This window comes from Nymphaea colorata, chromosome 4 (genome assembly GCF_008831285.2).
Source record: "Nymphaea colorata isolate Beijing-Zhang1983 chromosome 4, ASM883128v2, whole genome shotgun sequence".
Taxonomy (NCBI): domain Eukaryota; kingdom Viridiplantae; phylum Streptophyta; class Magnoliopsida; order Nymphaeales; family Nymphaeaceae; genus Nymphaea; species Nymphaea colorata.
In genome coordinates, this window is record NC_045141.1 from 21,581,838 (window position 1) to 21,604,241 (window position 22,404).

The 22,404-nt window shown below is 38.8% G+C and overlaps 3 protein-coding genes across 9 annotated transcripts; 1 reads left to right on the top strand and 2 right to left on the bottom strand.

Moving 5' to 3' along the window:
• Nucleotides 1-1,101: 1,101 nt before the first annotated feature.
• LOC116252791 (putative casein kinase II subunit beta-4) lies at nt 1,102-8,683 on the bottom strand. Of its 5 annotated transcripts, none has more exons than XM_031627322.2 (6): nt 8,558-8,683; nt 7,943-8,337; nt 3,852-4,070; nt 2,961-3,073; nt 2,710-2,875; nt 1,102-1,486 (listed from the first exon to the last, which is right to left on the bottom strand). In XM_031627322.2, exons 2-6 carry the CDS (start codon nt 8,217-8,219, stop codon nt 1,356-1,358), a joined length of 906 nt encoding a protein of 301 aa, XP_031483182.1. In that variant the 5' UTR covers nt 8,220-8,337; nt 8,558-8,683; the 3' UTR covers nt 1,102-1,355. The 5 variants fall into 5 exon arrangements, with proteins under 5 accessions (XP_031483182.1, XP_049933426.1, XP_049933427.1 ...); XM_050077469.1 differs by having other exon boundaries at nt 3,852-4,067; nt 8,511-8,660; XM_050077470.1 differs by having other exon boundaries at nt 2,961-3,070; nt 3,852-4,067; nt 8,511-8,657.
• Nucleotides 8,684-10,387: 1,704 nt separating this feature from the next.
• Nucleotides 10,388-13,198, bottom strand: LOC116252244 (uncharacterized). 2 transcript variants are annotated; one of them, XM_031626382.2, is made up of 3 exons: nt 12,965-13,198; nt 11,652-12,160; nt 10,388-10,971 (listed from the first exon to the last, which is right to left on the bottom strand). In XM_031626382.2, the coding sequence occupies exons 1-3, from the start codon at nt 13,149-13,151 to the stop codon at nt 10,729-10,731; spliced, it is 939 nt and encodes a 312-aa protein (XP_031482242.1). In that variant the 5' UTR covers nt 13,152-13,198; the 3' UTR covers nt 10,388-10,728. The 2 variants fall into 2 exon arrangements, with proteins under 2 accessions (XP_031482242.1, XP_031482241.1); XM_031626381.2 differs by having other exon boundaries at nt 10,388-10,977; nt 12,965-13,193.
• A 4,447-nt stretch (nt 13,199-17,645) lies between these two features.
• LOC116253317 (uncharacterized protein At4g15970-like) lies at nt 17,646-21,934 on the top strand. 2 transcript variants are annotated; one of them, XM_031628089.1, is made up of 3 exons: nt 17,646-17,934; nt 20,848-21,207; nt 21,312-21,934. In XM_031628089.1, the coding sequence occupies exons 1-3, from the start codon at nt 17,752-17,754 to the stop codon at nt 21,819-21,821; spliced, it is 1,053 nt and encodes a 350-aa protein (XP_031483949.1). In that variant the 5' UTR covers nt 17,646-17,751; the 3' UTR covers nt 21,822-21,934. The 2 variants fall into 2 exon arrangements, with proteins under 2 accessions (XP_031483949.1, XP_049933514.1); XM_050077557.1 differs by lacking the exon at nt 17,646-17,934 and adding an exon at nt 19,582-19,658.
• Nucleotides 21,935-22,404: the final 470 nt, after the last annotated feature.

The following is a 22,404-nucleotide window of genomic DNA, read 5'->3' on the forward strand; positions in this document are numbered from 1 at the left end:
GGGCCTCCGAGCCTCCTTCCCAAGTGGTGGGTTGTTAAACTTTCTGTTCACCCGAAAGGAAGCTTTCTCACTTGATTCTTGATTGTGTGTGTGTGTGAGAGAGAGAGAGAGAGAGAGAGTGCGTCATAGCGGCAAGAAGAGAATACTCAGATGTTAAAAGGGACTGAATTTGACAAAAAAGTTCTTCTCTTTACACAAGATTGTTCAGGAACTAGCAACTAGCAGGAGATCAATTCGAAATTGCGTTGTCAATCTAACAGATTCCACCAAGTTCGTTATTCACTATAAGCTGATAGATCCGTTTGTCACGTTCATTTGCTAGAACACATGAACCGTAAATTATTTTTCATGTTCATATATGTTCGTTCTTCTTAAGAATATGCGGCTTTTAAGAGGCGATAGATCATAGCTCGAATCCAATGCGAACTTGCTGGCTAAAAAGAGTAAAACAAACTTTCTCATGAAACTAATTTATCTAAATGTCTTCAGTAAAAAGCACTGGCTGGACCATTCATCGGGAAACCTCATAACCAAATTTTTCATTCATCACCTAAAACTGTCGAGCCAACAGAGATATGAACTATAAATGAGATACCTGTCTGTTTCTCCCATCATCGACCCCACATTTGATTAGGGTAACTTCCTCTGGTCACATTGATGGAGAAACCTCATGTCATGAGTCAAACTTCCATTATAACCTAAAATGGGGTCTCACCGATGGACATATGAACTATAAATGGGGTACCTTTCGAGAGCAAAGGCGGAGAAAGAGAGAAGAGGAAGAAAATGAAAAAAGTTTACGAGCCATCTCATATCACTTGATGGAACAGCCCTCAGCTGCCTACAGGCTGCTTGCTGGGCAGATTGCGTCAGCAAGCATGTTTCCTGTGTATATGTACACACACACATGCACACAAGTCTGCCTATACAAAATGGAAAGGAAGCATAGAATTCACAAGGGATAACACAGGTCGCTTGCTTCTGCAAATGAAAGTCCATTTCCCCTTCTCACAGAAAGGATCATTACAGCAGCACAGGCATGAACTCAAAGAGGAATCAGGCAATAAAAGCAACAAAAAGGAAAAAGGGAAAAACTGTCCATAACATCAACACTAGCAGGAATTTTAATCAAATTCTCAGCTTTTTAAAGCTTACAGCTCTAAAGGCTCTTTGGATACAAATTAAAAATAAACCAAAAATCAGACAGGTCAATCGCTTCTAAACATCATGATGAATATTTATAAAGAAGGATCGTTAAAGCTGGACTTGCATTCATGGGGAGGATCTCTCTAACACAAGAAGTTACTTTCTCATCTCTTCTTCATGAGATCTTCATTGCATCCGCCATCCAGTTATCACGGCTTGTGGATTTTGAAACCAAATATTCTTGGGACGTAGTTTCGAGATGGCTTCGGTGGCTTGAGATTTCCATGCGTCATTAGAAAGAGATGTGGGAAGGTGGTTCCAAAATAAGCTCCATCAATGTCTAGACTTGGTTAAGAAAACTCCATCAAAAAGAAGTAACACAGGGTTCATAGATAAAGACAGATACTGATTTGAGAATAACCGGTTGTATCTTTCCTTCTTCTGCCATAAAAGTGTGCTTCCATTAGCAGCACAAAAGGATGAGAACCGCCCAGTAATAAAAAAAAAGCAAGGATTTTCCTCCTTTCCATTGGACTCATATTAAATAATCACATCAATATGTCAAGCTTTGTGGCAACAGAAAGCTGACTTCTTTGAGTTTGCTACAGGCAGTTCGGTTGAGTCAGTACCAACGTCTTATATTACATATGACCATGGGACAAGAGAGAACATACTCACAGAAACGGTCAGTCTATGGCCATAGTCTTTTGAATTGTATTTTACAATCTATGATGTATGTCATATGACACATATGATATGTCACAGTATGTACGATACTTAGTGGAGAATTCAATATGATGCAACCCCACAGTGAGCATACTGAAAATGACTAACTTATGTTGCTCCCATTGCGTGTATCTCCTGCTACACCTTCAAAAAGTAGGAAAGATCAACACATTCCCTCTTGTTTAAAATTAAATGTTCTCCTAAAAGGCTACTGAGAATAAGTGAGCTACCAGAGGTATTCTTACACATTTAGAAGAAAAAAAAAAACTAAGTCTTGCTTAACAAGGAATGAATTTCTTTTCTGATTATTAAGTTGTTCAAGGAATAAATACAGACACCTAAGGTTGACTAAACACATTTTTGGACCAGACTGGCACATTTTACAATATTATTTACAATAAATACATATCTTTTGGACCAGACTGATATGAGTCATGATACCTATTTTATTCAATACTATTTAGAATCCCAGATGTCCATTTTGTAGCATAGTTGAATGCCTTCAGAAAGCAATAAAAAAATATATTTTAAATTATTTTAACTCAGAAATACCACTAACATTGTCGACCATGGTAAAAGCTGTACAAAATTTTCCACTTCAAATGCTATTCATGTCCTTGTACTATAGTTCTACAAAGGCCCCTAGGCCCTAGGCAACAGCACATCCATGCCACGTCCTTTATTCATAAGATGGCGTTTATAAGCAGGTATATGAAATATGAGCTCTTTGTGGCATACATTTACTACGATGTGCAGATCCGAGTGTGTTTTGTGCTTTCTAAATGTACAATATACATGAAGGACAATGGAATTAAGAAATGACAGGAAAAAGGATACTGCTCTGGTACTTAGACCTGGGAGAATATATATCTTCACATGTTGGGCAATATATCTTCACGGTGCTTGATCGAGGAATGTCTGATTCACCGACAGGAAGACAGGGTTGGCCATAACAGTAGACTCTTGGGCACCTTCCGAATTCATGGGTTTTGTATTTGTCCAGCTGTTCAAAGCAATCAAACAAAATAATTAAGAGATCAAAAACAAGATAACAACTGATCTACACAGATAGAAGCAAGAAACCTTACCATGGCAGACATTCCTTTGCTAGTTAAAATATACCGGACATGAATGAGGCCGTAAAGCATCTCAGCTGCTGACTCAACCAATTCATTTTGCTCCTCAGTGAAAATATCTCCTGCTTTATGCAAAAGTAGGATAGGAGTGTTATCTTTTGCCCATTGACTTCCAGCCATAGGATGAGAAATATACAATTTAAACCAACTTCATAAAGATTAAGACTGCATATTTGCTGAGCAAGCTTCAGTCTCCTTTTAATGATGCATTACACTCATGTACAGTTCATTGATTCACACATCATCCCTTAAACAGACTGACAATATCCTTTGTCTGTGAGAGATGTAAAAACTACGTGAACATCAAATATCTACTCTCCCTTGAGCAAAAGTGCCAACAATCTAGCATCCACTCATAATAACAACTGAGCACTGCTGAAACTAGAGAGTGTTAAGAACTTAAAAGTGAGGATCCTGCCTTCCTACCCAATCAGAAATTTACTTCCTTTTCTCGGGAAAGAGTTAAGTATGTTTGCTTTTGATTTTTTTTATTTTTTGATATTTGTATCATTTTGAACTTATTATCTTTGAAACCATGAAAGTAATCCAAGAAAAAGCTCACAGCTTTTGGTTGTTTTGACTGTCGAGCTTTTCTGCGCAACATAGTGTTTTCCTCTTGCTAAGTAGTACATGTTGTTAGTTTGAAAAATAGAATAATAAGATGTGACCTTCTAACAAGTAACAACAATTATAAGCTTCAATCAAGATAAACCTAACACTAATTACAATGACCAGCGACAAAAAGGAACTAACTGATATCATAATGAAAACAGACAAAACGGACTAATGCTTCAACAAGAATATTAGAATAAGAAAAAGCTTCTGATAGAAATAGAAACTTACCATGAGATGACTCCACATCCAAGATAAGGTCAAGTGCATAATCATAATAAGGAACTTGGCCGCTTAATCCGCAAAGGTTGAAATCATCTTGGATGTACTCGTCATCAACTTCACAAAAGAGCTCATTGCCCCGAAGGCTACAAAACCATGAGATCCAAGATGTATCATCGGCATCAGAGCCACTGACATCAGACTCTTCACTATCTGTTTCCGATTCTTCTGTGAGCAATAAGTAAAATCAGAACCATCTCCTGAAGAGTGATAAATCAAACAACTGCGCAGTGAAGATTAAGGAAACATAAATAAAGCAAGTGACAACTGGTACAACCATTTGATAAGGAGTCAAATGATGTCATGGTATCAGGAATCGACAAGAATATAAGAATGCAAGATTTGACTTCTTGAAGTTCTTAAACTTTTAGGCTTCAGCGAGGCTACTGACTCCTAGATCATGTCATATGTATGGCATAAACCGCCAAGGTTTTCTGCACCCAAGGTTTTGCAGATGAAGGGCATATTTTTCATAAACAGGCCTTCGTTTTTCTTATCTATACCCCAAAACGACAGTGCAGCCACTAAACACCTCCGAGTTCACACCTCTTGATTGAGGAGAGGATAATAAAAACTTGAATTTGTGATATTCTGGAGACTCATACAGTAACTTAAGGAATCTCATATTGGAAAAAAACTCATGGCTTTTCTTATTGGTGCAAGACATGATTCTAAATGAACATTAAAAGGATTATACATGTATCATGGATAAGTCGGTCATTTTCACATATCATGTTGCAGAAACATAGCCCAAAGGTTTGGCCCACAGTTTTGTGAAGGAGCTTTAGTATAAGGTTAACAACTATGTCACCTGGGTGTCACATGCAGGTGCAGGTGGGCGAGTATATATATACATAACTACATATATATTAAGTATTACAAGTTAAAACTACAGAAAGTTTTTTATAATAAACCTCTTATTGTAATAAAAGGGAACTTTAAAAGTAAGATGGTGAAAGATTTTAAAAAGAAATGGGTCTCTTTCTGGAAATGACGATAGAACGGAGATTTAAAACAAAAAAAATTTACAGAAACCACAATCTGGCATGTGGTTACATTCTCGTTGCTGTTTGCATTCTTCTGCGACTAGGTATGTTATCTTTGCTTTCTCCTCCCCTTACTTCTTGCTCCTCCCTTCTCCTCTTTCTTCCTCCTTTTTTCTCCTCCTTCCTTCTTCCTCCTCCCTCTTCCTGTTCCTCCTTTCCCCCCATTTTTCTTTCTTTTTTTTTTTTCTTCGTAAGGGTCATGCCCGAGCACCACCCACATGCACATGCTACACCCAATGTTGGTACGGCACCCAAAATGCCGATTGTGCATATCATAGGTCAAGAGTTACAGCAAAGGATAGATATCCCCATTGTTCAGCAATGACACCTTGCCATTTGATACTTGGTCTCACATGGCATCTCTCCCTAATCATCATAGTATATAGTCTCAATCTAGTGCACTTGGCAGCAAATGCACTTGAAACAGGCATGAGCAATTTTCCTCAATTACAAATTCAGACAGTTTCAACAGAAAAAACTCAATCCAACCCATTTATATAACTAAAAGCACATCATAGGGTATGAGTTATAGCCCAAGTAAGAATAAAAAGTATTGAACCTTGTCAGATAGAAGGCACTATAGACACTTTATTTGGGAAAGGTCCCTCAAGGCCAGCTTGAGACCAGTTTGCATTACCAAATGATCAACTGCTGATATTTTTGCAAAACCTCTCACTGAACAGGCCTTCCCACCATTATGGATCAAGCTCAGTTTCTTAGTATCTTCGACGGCTCATGGGGCTCATAGCAGCTTTATATCCAGCTAGTCATGACCACCATGATAATCATGATAATCAAGCAAATTTCAAGGAAAATGCCAACTAACAGAACATCATTTATCCACAATGATGATAATGCATGTGATGATAAAGAAATGTAGCCTGTTCATGATTATCAAGATCTACCGGTGATGCTGTTACAGCTGTTGCATATAGCAATGATAATGGAAACACATCTCTAGCTAACAAGTGAACAAAAGTCACCATTTTTACTATAGATATAGGTAAATACTGAACTATGGATGAAGGTAAAATACAGAAGATATCGTTCTTTTCATCCTTTTTTCATTTCACTTTATTACAACCATAACTAATTAAACTGGGATGTTTAAATGGTCCAACAATTTTAGCACTTCAAGGCTAACAGAAGTGAAAAATATGTTTAATGATTGACTAAATCAATCAGCATCACTTATACTCTGATATCAATTGTACTGATCATAGAATCAACAAGGATGGCTAGAGAAGGAGCTAATCAAAATTTTTAGGATCTGAAATACCCCACTTTATCTACTCATAACAGCGGTCCATGGTGCCACATAACCAGACAGCAAATCCCATACATTCCTCCCAACAAAACCACCTTGTAGCCAAATGTGATATCCTTCATCCCAAAAGAATTCTAATAACTGATCCTGCTTATAATCAGAAACCCTCTTGCCTTTTCTACCAGGAGACCCAATCACATGAATCAGTATGAACGTTTTTGAGTTGCATGTCCATTGTCCATGTAGACTCCAATTAGATACAACATATAATTCCAGGAAGAACAGAAACCATCAAAATATCCAAGAAGGAAACTCTATAACCTACAAATGGTCCCATGTCCATACATTGCACTTAAATAACTTATTCACCAGAAATACCACCTTGAGCAATCCTGCTCCAACATTTCCAGAAAAAAAAAAGGCATTTGGCAATAATGTAAGTATGTAACAAATGAAACAGAAAAGAGAACAAAAAAGGGAGGTCACATGGTCCATATTCACACATCCATTTTATATAAAGCTTATATAAAGACATCAAGTTGAATTTCCCTAAAAGGATGCAAATAATTATAAAAGGCATCAGCATCTTGAACCAGGTCACTAGAACCAACCTATAACAAAGACCATCATCAGGAATCATGTGCGATTTTGACAACTCTAGCATTTCTTTAACAAGCATCGATAAGAATGCTCAAGCAAAAAGTAGATTCATGAATGTCTTTAGAGGTTAAGCCCATTATCATCAAGACAACATGCAAAAAACCAACTGATCTCCGTGAAACATGGAGTCATGGATGCTATCAAAGCAGAAATCATTTCTTTCTCCAACGAAAGTGAAACACAATTGTCAAAAAAAGCATATGTGTTAAAATAGGCACATGCATGTTTGAAGTAAACTAACAATATCAGTAACCAAGTTGCAGAAAGATGATTTTTTAATAAAAAGTAACTAATGATCAAATATATTCCACCAGAGTATTTAATGGCTCAACTAGCAGAAATTTCACCTGCAGCTAAAAAAAAAATATGAGTACAAATTCAAAGGAACCGTGAGGATATGACAGATATCATTTAACGCCTATACATTTCACTCACAAAGCTGCAAGGATAAAAAAGACTCCAGAAAGAAGGAAACGCTCAACCACTTGGAATGAAGGAAACGCTCAACCACTTGGAGTGAAGGAAACATTTAATTTACGTGGGATGGTTTACCAATGACAGAAACAATAACTGTTTATAGGAAAAGAGTTTCCTCAAATATGAGATCAGTCTTAACCACCTGAGAAACTATAAAAAGTTGTTTTTGGTGCATTTGCATATCGTATTTAGTGTCTTAAATGTTCTCCCCTAAGTTTCTCGCTTTATCATGCAGACCATACATGATACAACTACGACTCTATGATAAATGAGAAACTCATAAGCATCATGTCATATTCGAGGCTCATAATTGCGACAATATAATATACTCATACGCATCATGCATCTATTCAAGGCTCACGATTGCAACAATATAGTATAAATTAGACAACAAAGTACCAACTAAAAGCTGCTAAATTCACAGTCGTGTTTGTTTTCGCCTTATAACAAAGTAAAAGCAAAGTGAACTAACGTAGCAAAGGCTGCAATCAACGCACTAGGATAAGCTAGGCGAAACAAAATCAGATGCAACACAACAGAATTAAAACAGATAGTGTCATTAACATAAGAAATACAGGACAAAGACAAACCATCGGAGGCCTTATTCTTCGCGAGGGATCCCAACCGCCCGTCCTTGTTGTCGCGCCCATTCCCGATTCCCATCTTTCCACCAGACGTCGAGGGGAACGAAACCCGATCCTTATCCTTCCCGTTTATCCCTACTCTCGATGTCGACGGCGACGACCTCTCGAGGTGCTTGTCCAGTGCATCGTTGATCCGTTTCCGATCGAGAGGGTCACGCAGAGTGAGGTCGGACCTCGACACTCCTCCCCTCGCTTCCGATCCCACAATCCTCTCTCTATACATGACCCCTCCTCTCTCTTGTCCTCCCTCTTCTAACCCAGAATCCCTATAAGTCTTTCACCTCCATCAACACCTCCCCAAAAAGAAAGCCCCACCAGGACTCGGTACCAGTCCGACCCACCTACAAGAAACACGAAATTTCACAAATGGAACGCCAAAAACATGAAATAAACAGTACCAACATCGGAAAGTGCAAAATCATCCGCGATTCCATTGTTCATAATTTCTCATTCTGTTATAGAAAAAGCTCCAAGAAACAATGCAAATAACAAGGAAAAGGAGGCTTCTTTATACCGTGAGTGGTCGTTAAAACTTAAAAGTTGACGAGATCGACGACCTACCCTTTTCCTTCAGTTGCTGTCAGAGGAAGGAGCATGAGGAAGTGGAGGAGGAGGAGGAGGAAGAAGAGGGAGAGGATTTCCAGGCCGGGGGGCGAAAAGGAAAATCCACAATCCCCTTTTCCCTTCCTTTTCTTTTTACTGTTATTTATTTATTTATTTACATTTTTTGATACATGCATTCGTGTGAAAGGACACACATGCGATCCAAGCGAGCTTAGAGCTGAGCTCGTCTGCGCGCAAACAGCTCGTGCCCGAGTCCGACAAGCCCAACTAAGCTGGAACCCAGCTCGAGTCAAGCTAGTTCAGTTTTACTTCAAATAACTAAATAACATTTGAACTCAGTTGATTAATCTTTCGTTTTCTAATGACAACAAGCCTTCTAGCCACCCTAACTTGAAAAGAGCCCATGCCTGTATTAGAGAGCTTCAATGGATTGTCAACTTAGTGTTACGCTCTAATTATAAAACCCAAAAGCATAGTGCTCATAAAAATCAAAGTGACAATCCATTGAAAAATCGCAACACCACCTTCTTGCAGTGACGTGATATAATTTGGCGAAGAAAGTAAGCCAATGTCTCAATATTGGTACAAGAGGCATCTATTTATTCTTCATTTCTACGTTATGGTACAGGCTTAATATATTTTTGACATGATCAGTTTGCGAATACATTTGCACGATCTAGCTTCAACAAGAGGCTAATATACCATATCATAGGCTGAGCCACCCTGGTATAAGCAAATCTAGTGCGTGTAATTCTTGTAGGATCCTTCTGTTTTTTCTCATGTGAGGTCTGGTTAAGTTCACATCCAGCTTACAAAGCGATGCCTTGAGAGTTAGATCCAGATCCGGACCTGCCCACTTTCAGTGTAGCTCCAAACATTTAGCACCTCAGGAAAGGGTGCCATATTTACATGCTTTATTTGATCGTATGCGTGATATTGGATCATCCCATTTACTGAGAATACACTTAGGATTGAGTACCTTTACGTGTAAAAGAAGTCATAAAACTATTGTATAAGGAAACCAAATGGACTTTTGAAAATTAAAAAAAAGGATTATGCAATAATCAGATGGTGCATTGTACTTTTACTAAAAAACATTATAGAAGCTCTTTATGCTCAATTTATAGTAAGTATGAACTAAAATGATGAACCATATGAAAAACAAGCGGCAACCTAAGCTTTTATGAGTTCCCGAATAGGTAATTAGATTTACCCGAGTTAAATACAATCAAATATAAAATTTTAGTTATCATTTCCGATCGCCATTAATTGCATATTTCCTACCATCATTTGAATTGGGCAGCATGTTTGCTCATTTGATTTTCAAGACTAAGCATAGTTAATCACCAACTCAAGCTTTCATATTATTGGGGTGGACAGGGAATGCCCTCGATAAGTCGTATCCAAACTGATGACAAGCTCTTACTCAGTTGGAAGGACGAGAAAAATAAGCAGATCGGACATGGATCAGCCTTGTGAAGTTTGTATACGGAGGGTTAACAATCGAGGTCATAATCAGACTGTTTTATATATCGACAATCATTTAGTCTGGGACCTTAGTTGCAAAAATGATCTTCCGATCTGGTAACATATTTTCCTCCGATCTTCAGTTTTGCCTATGCACCAAACTCTTCCAACATGGGTCAGCTAAATAAAAGCAGAATCAGATTTGCTGACACAAATTGTCTTCTACGTTCCAAACAGAAGCAGTTATCTACCTGGATTGGTTCTGTCCAAGATGGACTTGTTTCGTTGTTCGAGTACATGTATGTTCTAGAGGAGTGAAAATCCAACCTGTACACACACACACACATGTACACAAATATATGCATTTCTCATGGAAAATCCTTTTTTGCAACTAAAAATTTACACAGGATCTCCAAAAACAAGGCACATCATCTTCACCTGATTTGAGAATGGGGCAACAAACATGAACTAGTTAACCTGACATTCTGAACTGCTAAGGTGAAGAACATCTTGATGCTCAAGGTGATGAAACTTACCAAACAAGACCACAGTAACAGTGAGTTTCTATACAAAAGTGAAATCCCTACTGGAAGGACAAGGAAATTTTGTAGGGATGGTTACAAGTGCAAAAGATGGTTCAAATGCAACAATGAAATGCACCCACTATAATCTATAGTCTATAGATATCGAACATCTAATCATTAGTCTTCTGCAAAGTACTTCTCTTCGGCATCATATGTGACTTCCTTCATCCAGTGGTCATCAAGTGTCACATCATCATCAATCTTGGTGTAGTCTAAATGTGTGTCTTCACCAGATAATAACTTCTGCTGCATGATGCGCGTAAACTGGTCCATCCTGTCTTGCATCTCCACTGCTGATATTTCTTCCTCAAGGTGCTCTTCACCAGCCGATGCAGAACTATTGCATGCCTCCTCATCCACCTGTAACTGGAGTTATGATACATGTCAAATAACATTTCTCACAATACTAGCACCGGTATGCAAGTAGGTGCTCTGCATGCTGGACATGGTATAGTCATAGCGTTTTAAATAGTTGGTATGGCTCAGATACTGAACCAATGAATGCCAAAAAGGAAAGGGCGGGTGGGGGGGTGGTGGGGATGGGGGGAGCTTATCAAAAGCAAAGGCCAGTGTCTATGTGTTACATAAAACGTTAAAGCGGTGAAAGATGCTCTTAAACAATGGTAAAATAGTGAAACAGAGGTTGAAAAAGGGGGATTCAATCCAGTAGGGCATAGAAAATTTAGCATTTCACAGGTTTGTTTCTGTTTATAACTAAACTATTGATAGACATGCCTTATTTACTATAACAGACAACCTCAGACATGCATAAACATCAAAGCAGGGTCTGTGTTTCAAAGTGGTGGAACGAAAAAATTAGGCTCATCTCCATGAAGGACTTTTTAAAAGAAAACTTTGCCATGAACAAGAACATGGTTCTGAAAGAAAACAAAAGGTGCAGAATTATGCTGAAGGATATTAATGGTTTTTAATTAAACAAAAAGACAACCAAAGGAAGAGAGAACCAACATTTACACTAACAAAGAAATCTCAAAAGCTGCAATGAGACTTGGTGAAGGATGCTTTCTTTTGAATTGTACCTTTACACTGGCAGAGGCAACCCTTCCTTTATCTACTTCCATTTCCTCATCTGACTCCTCTTCTTCTTCTTCTTCTTCTTCTTCCACTTCCTCCTCTTCCTTAGGACCAACCCAGTCCTTCTTAGGAACACCTAATCTTTCTTGCTCTTTCCTTATCTCTGCAGTAATAATGTTTTCTTCAGCTCGACGCATCAAAGTTTCTGACCAACGCTCTCCTGGGCGAGACATACCCCGACCTACAGGATCCTGAAACTTCCCAACATACTCATGGTGCAGATATGGCTCCCTTTCTCTCATGGCATCCTCAGAGAAATACTGCCCATCGTGAATAAGCTTGTCCAAGAATGCTCGCCTTCTATTCTTTACTGTCACAGATCGCAAGTGCTTTTCTTCTAAGGTAGGACTAATTGCACTTCGAAGTTGCTTCAAATGCCAGTTGACTTCATAATCACCTCTCAAGCACTCAAACTCCGCGAGTTCTTCATTGTTCAACCGTAATCCATATCTCTCTAGTGTCCACCACAAGAAGCAGCAATAAGTATATAAAAATAAGTTTCTTACAGTTCCTTTAGAACATAGAAGAAAAAAATAATGAAAGGGATGGCTTCTATCTTATAAGTCCGTTTTTCATATACAAGACGACATCCTTAACTAACCAAATGCATGGACTGAGGAAAGAAAGAGCTATTCCATCATTTGTTCACCCGATCGTTTTCAACCACACTGAATTCTCCTCAAACTTGACATGTTTAAAAATACCATTATCGCATAAAGTGCAGATATTTCACATGTCTATCACCCGATACACCAAAAAGTAACACGAAACTACCAATCAATGAAACAAAACCAGATTTCAACATGAGCAATTTTTCAATGCGAATTAAGAGTTCAAAATTTGGATCCACATTTCTAATTTGAATCAGGTGCGACAACACAAGTAGCACAATCGTGCTTCCTGTCGTAAAATGCCATATGGAATAACACAGTCGCACAATCACGAAGTTCTAGCAATTTCTAATGGACAAATCAATAAAAACTAGTTAGCTATCTCCTCCAAATTCGATAATAAGCACAAGTAACACCTCCCCACGATTGTCGTCCGCCGTCAAAGACGAAACAAAAATGCCGCTCAGTAAATCACTGAATTTTCTTTACACAGTCATATCGCAAAGTCCTCAAGCCACAGAATGGGCAAATTCAGAGTGATCGCATTAAGGACTCTAGGAGAAAAATAAGAGGACGACACCACAAATCCGCGATGGAGATATCAAAGGGAGAAAGCGAAAAGAAGCAGAAGGAGACGTGTTACGTACCAAGGAAGACGGCGGCATCGGAGGAGAGGAGGTCGAGGAGAATGTCCCTCCGCTGTGTGGGGTCGATGGGACCGTCCTGGCGACTGATGGCGTTGGGGAAGTAAAGGTCGTCCAGGAGGCAGAGACGACCGCAAATTTTCCCCGCCGCCTCGCTGCTCAGCCTCTTCCTCTCCACTTTTTCCCCCATCCCTCCCTCCCTCTCTCTCCAGGCAGCTCTTTGGCTTTGGATCCGGACACAAGTGTTATGGGAGAGCAAACGGACAGGACAGGGCTAGCCTAGATTCTATGACGCTTTGTCGTTCTTGCGTTCTGAAGGCGGTGTTTGATTTGATTTGATTTTTTTTTTTTTTTCTTTTCAAATCTTAAATCCATAGTTCTAAAAAGAGTTCTACCTTAATCCACAACAATTTGAAGGTCGTGGATTTAAACTAGATAGATAACAAATTGGTGTCCAACTTTTGAAAGACATTGTAACTTTTCCAAAAAATTTACAATTAGCTGCTCAAAGAAAACATCAAAATAAGTGAATACCTTACAAATTATCGTCCTTAAAATCTAAAACTTATCTTTTACAATTAGCAGCTGTTTGTGAATTTTCTGAAAAAGTTAGGTGCTTACTTGACCTGTTTTCAAAAATTAGCGGTCAATTTGTTTTCGGCTCAATCGCTGAGCGGCTTTTTATAAGTTTTTTAAAAGCAACATGGATCTCAATGGAGCATTCTGGAACAGGCGACGAGTGCTTCATTGGCACGATGTCCCTCCCACCACCAAATCCTGCGCGCGTTCTTGAAGAACTCGACGACGGTAGAGAGTTGGAAGTGCGATTGGTGGACGGATGCCCACGATTGATGGTCTCAAGGGGAGACTGGAGCTGAGGAATATAAGCAGATTTTCAACTGAACGCTGACCTGACGATGAGGTGCTTGAATTCATCCTCAGTAGCTTTCCGCAGATCGGTACAGGGAGAGGTTTTGGAAATCTTTTCCCTTGTCAACGTCAGTTTTTTTGTTGGTGTTCTTAATGCCAACCCACCAACACGAGTGATCAATTTACTTAATGTTAATGATGTTAGAGAATGAGATTCCTTCCTTCCTTCGATTGTAAGTGACTACAGGCAGGGGCTGGGCAGCGCCAAGGTAGGGGTTCTTATGGGCTCCTAACTTCACCTCAATTTTTTTATTTTTTAAAAAGTTATATAAATTTTATAAAATTTTACTTCGATCCTAGTCAAAATTTAGAAACTTTTGAAAAAAAATCTGATTTCATCCCTAAGCCATATTTCCAAAATATAGATCTCAAGTAAGAGGAGAGAGGTCTAACCCGAGACCCATGGGTCTACAAATGCTGTAACAATCATCTTTTTATAAAATAAGTTTGGATACTAAAACACAGGGTAATCAGAAGACACCTTAGAAATTATTTTGTATAAGATACACCATATGAGTCTTTGATAAACCTGTCCAAGAGATTGGGGTAGTCCTATGAAACATTAGAACTAGTTTTTCATGAATTTGCCTAATCTTTGGGGCACATTCACAAGACATTCGTTGAGTGTTTTTGCCGACAAATGACCTATTTAAGATGCATTTGGTTACTAATTTGTTCCACTTTGATATGACAATTTCAAATCAATGGAGGGATAAGATTAGACCCTCCCATCTTTGATCTTGAATTATTTTGCCAATGCAAAGGTGGAATATAAATCTCAAATGGGGATCTTGAGTTGGTTTGAGATGAACCATGTATGAATTTCAGTGTGAATATTTTACTTGATGTGAATTACCAGATAGTCAGACACCTAATTAATTAAACCATGCTCCAACTTATACACAAAATAAAGACTCTTTCAACTGCATGAAATTGGGGTACGTTCATTTTTTAAATTAAAGTACACTAAACATTAATCTAAAACAACTAAAAATTAGAAACCTCAAAACTTTTTCAAAATGATTTTGTTGTATTCTAGGTCAAGTACTTGATGGTCTAAGGGGGGAGAGAGAGATGAAAACGAATTCATTTCAACTAAACACATCCAAGAACAATGGATGTAAAACATACAAAAAATCACGCCATCTCTTAGAATTCTAATCTTTTGAGGACCAAAGAGAATGTCACGCGCAAAAGATTGCTAGGATACCAAGGGAATGATAATTCCATGATACATAAAAAAGTTTTTGTGCTTCCTCAGCAAGAACTTTTTCATGAGGTGTGTCAAATTAAAGTTTTTGAATTTTGACTAGGACCGAATTATCATTTATCAAAATTTTTATCTAGAACAAGTGAAATTTTCTATAATTTACATCTAAATTTAAACAAAAAATCCAGGCAGAGCCAAGGTGCGTGTGGGCCCTACCTTGGCTCCGCACACACTCGAAATAAGTGAAACGAGCTCTCTTTGGCCTTGTTGCATAAAACACATTGGCTTGCCAAGGAGAAACACCAAAATTTCAAGTTGGCTTGGGTTTGGACTTTGTTTAAAATGATGAACCAAACATAAAACTTCATCCTCGACCATTGCCCCACAAGAGCTTGAATGGGAAAGGAGCATGAATAGGTTAAAGAAGAGAGTGGTAGAGAATAGAAGTAGAGTAGGAGCCCTGTCCATCTCCTGCCCATTAAAACTGATGAGAAGGCGGGTAAATGTGAGACGGCCAATCTTTAAAAGAGTTCAGCACACGTAACCAAGCATTAAAAAGATGAGAAGGTGGCACGATGAACAGCAGAAAGATCCACAGAAAGCTGGTGTTTTTGTAAAATGAGCTTACTTCCCACCCCACCCTGAAAGAGAATCTCATGCCATCTTTTCAGAATCATTGCAAAACTCTTCGCTCTCAAGTCTCAAGTCAGGAACGTGAAGATCACCCCTTTCTCTTGGCAAGCAACACGAAACTAGGACTTCTGTACTCCATAGAGAGAGAGAGATAGAGATGTGTGGACTTACCAACTTGGAAAATTAGAAAGCCATATCTGACACGAAACTAAGACTTCTGTACCCTAGAAGCAGAGAGGCATTCTGTCAACACTACAAGAAAGTATAATAAGAGGTTCACTTTTTCCACAACATGCTTGCTAATTGCTATGGGTCGGTGAATTAAGGTGTCTCCGGATAGAAGTTTCAAGTTTGTGCTGAAACACTTCACTAAAATTTTCATATTTGACCAAACATCAATTTTTGGTTTTGCCTTTTGAAAAAATTTCACTTAATATACTTTTTTATATCCAAAGATACAAACAACTTGTTTACCAACATCGAAATTGATTGGTCATGGAGTCGGGTTAATTTGAACTTTTTCTCTGCATCCAGTTGATTTCTGGGCCTAGAAATATAAATATACAATCTACAAATTCAAAAGAGACAGTCCTTCCAAATTAAAGGAGGCGAAGGGTTCGATACTAGTTTAACAATCAGTAATGAAGACAAGAATTTGTTCTCCTGTGGATAAAAACAAAGTGTGAGTTTTTTATGAATCTGCTTCAAAATTAGGGTAGATTTATAAAACACTTAAACAAGTGTCTTGTGAATCTATCTTAATTTTGAAGTAAATTTATGAGATACTTACCACAGTATAAATCTTAATGCCGAACAATCCCTTAAAAATTGTTGGGTATAAGAACACTATAGGAGTGTCCCATGAATTTGCTTCATTAATAAAGCAAATTCATGAAACAATAAAACTACTATCTTATTAATATACCCTAATTTTTGAAGCATATTCATGGGATACTCTCACAATATCCTTATGCCAAACAGTTCCTTAAAGAATGCACTTCTTCATAATCAAATGGCAAAGCCATCCTTCCTAGATTCTTTGAAAAATTTAGGCTCCCCTTTTTTTGGCCTCTTTGACTTTCTCCAGGGGTAGAGCTAGAAAATTCTCGCTATGGGCACTAATTATAATATTTTAAATTTTTAAAAAACATCAATATGTAAAAAAAAACCCTAAAATATCAATATAAAAATCATTATTTTTTGTTGGGCAATTGCCCACACGAAGCCCACATCTGCTTCAGTCTGAACCTTCTCTTATATCCAACTATCTACTCATTTAGATGGAAATCTTGCAAGTTATGACCATCAAGAAATTGTAGTCCTTAACATCCATTAATAAGCCTGGTTAGCAGAAAAGTCGTCAGTTTCTTCCTTTCAGTGAGCGAGATGTTAACAATGCATCGGTCAGGAAGAAAGTCAAAGCTTCCATTTTCCGCTTACCTCCAGGTCTTGAACTTAGTGGGGCCAAGGTGCATCGAATTCTTGCTTGTCTTTCTTCGTTTTTGCTGGGGGTTGCTTTCATCCCCTGTTTGCAACCTCCCCATTTTCCACGATAATCTCATTAATCCGACCACACCATAAGAAACGCCATCTTCACCAGCCAGGTGCAACCACTCCTCGTCAATTGTCAAGAACGCTCAGCAATTCAACTTCGACTTTGCTTAGAGAGGACGGAAAATCCTCACCGGCTTCTTCAAGTGACGAAGAGCCAATTGTCAGTCAAACAAGAACAAAAAAATTGTGGTGATCTGATCTTCCTTGTCACCATTTCTTTTAACTAAGTCGCTCAAAAAGTCCTGACAGATGCTACCATTTGTAAGTTGTTGACGTAATAATTAATGGCGTTTAGCAGTATGCAATAACGGTGAGTCGTCCAACATTAGGTTGCAACCTTTTAAATCTGGAACTGCCAACTTCTTTTCTTCAGCAAAGTATCAAGAATCGTTTGGCCTTCTCCCTTCATCTATTCCATATATCAAAAATACGGAAGTTCCCGGCAGGCGGCAGCCGGATTCCGATGGCCTGGAGAAAGTTTTTCAAAATTGGCTCCAGGAAGCCATCGTCGGTTCAAGTTGGTGCGTTGTTTATAGGATGCCTTGTGATGCTGCGGCTCTCTTACTCAGGCGATTGGACCAGGACTGCTTTTCATACGTTGAAGTGCAGTTTTCTTTCCTCTTCAACTCGTGGTTCTGATAAGGAGGTAATCAGAAGGTTCTTCCACTGACTTCCTCTTCACCATGAGAAGCGCTTTTTTCTTCATTTGTTTCCCTAATCAGTTCATGGAGAAAGCCATCCCTTTGTGTTCATTTCTTTCTTATTTCAATGTTTTGTCATTCACTATTTGGTGGGTTTCATCGTTTGCCGTCATGTTCCCAAAAGAATTCTACGATTCTGCAATTGAGGTGAAGTAGCTGACGTTTAGACGACCCGTGAAATTGGAGTTTTAACTGGTTCTAAAAGAGGGAGAGAGGGAGTGAATGAGGGATTTGGGAAGAGAGAGGGTGCAACCAAAATCCTTGTCCTGAAAGCTCACAGGATCTCTCTCATCCTCAGCCTTTAACCTCCAACTTGGACCAAAAGGTAACATTGGAATCAAACTTGAGACACAATGTTCGTACGCTTCAGGTCCAATGAGTTATGCTATATACCCATGGGCATAGGCAGATGGGATTTCCATGGGACATGTCTTACTAAACCCACTCTTGGAAACTTTAATTTACTGTTGAAACTTGGCTGAATTTGAGTCCAGTTATATGAAGTATTTTAAAGCTTCTCCATCTTCACTTCACAGCCACCCGATGCATTATTTGGGCCGGTAGCTGTGATTAAACATACTATTCGAAATAATGCATGAGACTGTGTGCTGTGAGAGGTTGGAGGAAATCCATAGAAAAGATTGAAAGAGTCAAATTAGAGAACGTGTATGAATTGGCTTCTGATAAAATTTACATTTGCTTTAACTTGGTCTTGTTATATATATATATATATATATATATATATACCCTGTCCTTTACATATGACGACGTAGATATTTCTTTATCACCAACAACCTCACTCTAGGAAATTAAGCGGAAAGCTTAACAAACTTGCGTGCTGGCTAATATCACTTACTACACATACAATTAAATAAGTAATTAAGTACGTCAGTTATATATCTATATAATGCCACTACTATCAATTACTGCACATACAATTGAATGAGTAATTAACTACGTCAGTTACATATATAAAATGCCATCACCAAAGCTTGGAAAGAAATCAGCTTCTTCTTCAAGGAAATGGGTGATTCGATCCGGTGGTCGAATCCAAAGGATTGAATGCGGTTGGTTTTCTATCTGGTCCAAGTCGACGCCTTATTGGTTGTGGGTAACTTGTGGCCCTATTAATTTGGTGGCCTGAACCATATTATATGATCTTCTCTTCATTCATGACTAGTGCATCTGTTCCTCTCAAGAAAGCATTAATTTCTTGCAAACTCCAGATAGTCCCATAGAGGAAATAGAATATTGATAGTCACCAAGTACAATTTCCAAGCTGCATGAGAGAGATAGAGAGGGAGATTGGAATTTTTCATCTCTAGAATATCAAAGGAAAGTGACAACAATAAATGATAAGCAAAGAACGCGACATCAATAGATTCCGGTTCATTAGTCATGAGAAACTGGTGGCTGTTTCATATTGAACTTTGGAATATTTTCATTAATTAGTTGGTCTGTCTTATCTCTATTAGGTTTGTTGACTTGTATCAATCGAAATAGAATTGCATAGTAACCACGAATTAAAAAAATGATTCTATTTGATTCATATAAGAAATTAAAAACTTAATTTCAAACTGCAGCAGGAATTATGGAAGAAGAGAACTTATGAAAGAAGAGAGGATATGGCTGGAGCCGGACCAAGCTTTGTTTAGTGAAAACGATAGAGGTAGCCACTTTCGCCTCCCGATCCGTCCTAAAATATCATGCGTGTCTCGACTTTCCTGAATTGTATCAGAATCATGAGTCCAGGCAGATTTTAATCAGAGCAAAAAAGGCCAATTTTTTTTTTTTTTAATGCATCATCGTCCGAATCTGGAGATACTTCAATGGGTCGAGTAATGTAAATTAATTTATGGAGAAAAAGAAAACGAAAAAAAAGAAACTCAGTTAATATCGCCTTCCATGCATGCGCTACCTGAAGATTTTGTTTTCCTTAGATCGAAACCTGCGCGCTTCTTTGCAAGTAATTGACGTTTTGAGATGGCAAATGCAAGGGGAATTCAATTATATGCTTATATGGACTCACCGTTGGCGCCTTTAGTTTCGAACTCTTTTGTTGAATCGAGTTTCTGGTTTCCTATTCTTCAGTCATGGAGGCAGCTGCTTCCAGAGATGGCCACATCTCAGCCTGTCAAAAGCTTCCTGCATTTTCCAAGGCAATCTCTTCGGTGCAAATTTGCGTTCTGATATTAGGGTTCTTTGAGATCGTCGTTTTCTTATATTCAAACAATCTGCATCCATTAGGATGGAGTAATAGTTTCCAAACTTCAGGATCAAGACGCAATTCACCATCTAGGGAGGTACCACCTTCGTTATTTACCCACTTCGTCAACTTGGTTTTCATAGTATCCGTTAATCTTCTTTTCTGAATATAATATCAAACGTTTGGTGCTTTAGTTACTTATGTACGTCAAGTATGTGATATTGTTCTTTTGGTGCCGAAATGTTTCATTTCTCTGCGACGTACGTGTAAATCATGTTTTTCTAAGAAACTTAAGAAGATCACCAGTTTCAGACCAACTTTTCTAGACAATTATATATAAATTAAGCTCTACTGGCACAAAGAAACGAAATCTATTTGTTGGTTCCGACACTCATTAGACATGGGGCTCGAATGGGCCTGGCTACAAAAATTTGGAGAAACAGAAATTATGTATTTGCTAGAAATCTCTGTCGCCTTCTTTAGATTTATTTTGATGAAGCCGCTGATGGTTCCTACATCGTATGATTAATGGTGCCACGGTACCGGAAATCCTGAAGATTAAATCTGTAACTTAAATACCACCGATTGCTGCATCTACCAATTTGGACAAAATGGACGGTCGGTTAATTGCATCTTCTTCTGTGATATTCAGATAAGAGATCCACTTGGTGCTGCACTGCAAGGAGTGGCCATGGCGAACAAGACCCTCATCATCACGGGGATAAACAAGCCGTACGCGGGGAACAACAGCATGCTGGAGCTGTTCCTGGAGGCCTTCCGGCAAGGGGAGGACACGGAGCCCCTGATAGACCACCTGCTGATCGCCGCCCACGACCAGCCGGCTTTCGAGAGGTGCCAGCAGCTCCACCGCCACTGCTACAAGCTGGTCACCGACGGCGTCGACTTCGCCGGGGAGAAGCTCTTCATGAGCGAGGATTACCTGAAGATGGTGTGGCGGCGGACTCTCTTCATTGCGGACGTCCTCAAGCGTGGCTACAGCTTCATCTACACAGTAAGAGAGCGGCAGAGATATTATAACTTCATTATGATCATAAGCCTCCATTTCTAAAACTTAAATCTGCCTCCAAGGATCGACCTCCTCCGTTTCTCTTGCAGGATGCTGACATAGTGTGGTTCCGGAATCCATTCAAGCGATTTACTGCAGACGATGATGTGCAGATGAGCTGCGACCACTACAACGGGAGGCCCTACGACACCAACAACTCCATCAACACCGGCTTCCATTTCGTGAGATCAAACAACAAGACAATCAAGTTTTACGATCTGTGGTATGAGAGCCGGAAGAACTACTCAAGGATGCACGACCAAGATGCGCTCGCAAGGCTGAAGGAGAACGGCATCATCGAGCGGCTTGGCCTGAAATTCAGGTTTCTGGAGACAGTCTACTTCGGTGGGTTCTGCGAGAAGAGCAGAGACCTGAGGAAGGTCAACACGATGCACGCGAACTGCTGCAGGAGCATAAGGGCAAAGTTGGCTGATCTGAGGGCCTCAATCGAGCAGTGGAAGAAGTACATGGCTACCAACAACTTCAGTTCTAGTGGGTCATGGCCGATACACAGGAATTGCATTAATTCATGGAAAATCAGGCCTAATGTGACCACCTGACTTTCTGAAAAAATATATCCCCTATTGTTCACTAGTCCTATAAAAGATTTATTCACATATGTACACCGGTGATATTGCATCTTTTCTTTTATGTAAAAAGATATCAAAACTACCACTTCAAGATAGTTCAAAGGGGCGTTTGATCCTCTTGGATTTTGATTCTAGAATTAAAATTTAAGAAACAAAATTGCACCTCAAATTAGAATTGGAATTCAGTTCTTGTTTTCCTTTCTATTTGATAGTATGGAATTTTGATTTCAGAAATGAAAGTGAGGTGATTGATAAAACATCAACTAAACTTTTAGAATTGATGGATTAAAAACATCATTAATTAAGAAAAGACAATAAAGATTCTAAAATTTTAGAATCATAATTTAACCCCAAGATCATAATTCCAAAACTTTTATTCAAGAATGAATGAGCCTATAATTTCGAAATCAAAATTTATTGGTTTAATAATCTAATCCTCATTTGATCAAAAACTAGAATTTTAATGTTAAAATGCCACAATTCCAGCCTCATCAAACACCTCCTAAGTGAGTTAACCAAAGCAAACTCGCCAAGCCATAAGTCAGTTAAATTT

Bases quoted from the DNA above. Each gene is read 5' to 3' on its own strand.
- LOC116252791 (XM_031627322.2), bottom strand. From the start codon at position 8,219: ATGTATAGAGAGAGGATTGTGGGATCGGAAGCGAGGGGAGGAGTGTCG. The intron at 4,071-7,942 runs GTTTGTCTTTGT...TATTGCTCACAG, and splicing joins GAAGAATAAGGCCTCCGATG to AAGAATCGGAAACAGATAGT. The intron at 1,487-2,709 runs GTATCCTTTTTC...AACCAAGTCTAG, and splicing joins CAGGTCTAAGTACCAGAGCA to ACATTGATGGAGCTTATTTT.
- LOC116252244 (XM_031626381.2), bottom strand. From the start codon at position 13,151: ATGGGGGAAAAAGTGGAGAGGAAGAGGCTGAGCAGCGAGGCGGCGGGG. The intron at 12,161-12,964 runs GTACGTAACACG...GGTGGACACTAG, and splicing joins CGATGCCGCCGTCTTCCTTG to AGAGATATGGATTACGGTTG. The intron at 10,978-11,651 runs GTACAATTCAAA...TCATAACTCCAG, and splicing joins TTGCCTCTGCCAGTGTAAAG to TTACAGGTGGATGAGGAGGC.
- LOC116253317 (XM_031628089.1), top strand. From the start codon at position 17,752: ATGGCCTGGAGAAAGTTTTTCAAAATTGGCTCCAGGAAGCCATCGTCG. The intron at 17,935-20,847 runs GTAATCAGAAGG...TGTGATATTCAG, and splicing joins CTCGTGGTTCTGATAAGGAG to ATAAGAGATCCACTTGGTGC. The intron at 21,208-21,311 runs GTAAGAGAGCGG...TTTCTCTTGCAG, and splicing joins GCTACAGCTTCATCTACACA to GATGCTGACATAGTGTGGTT.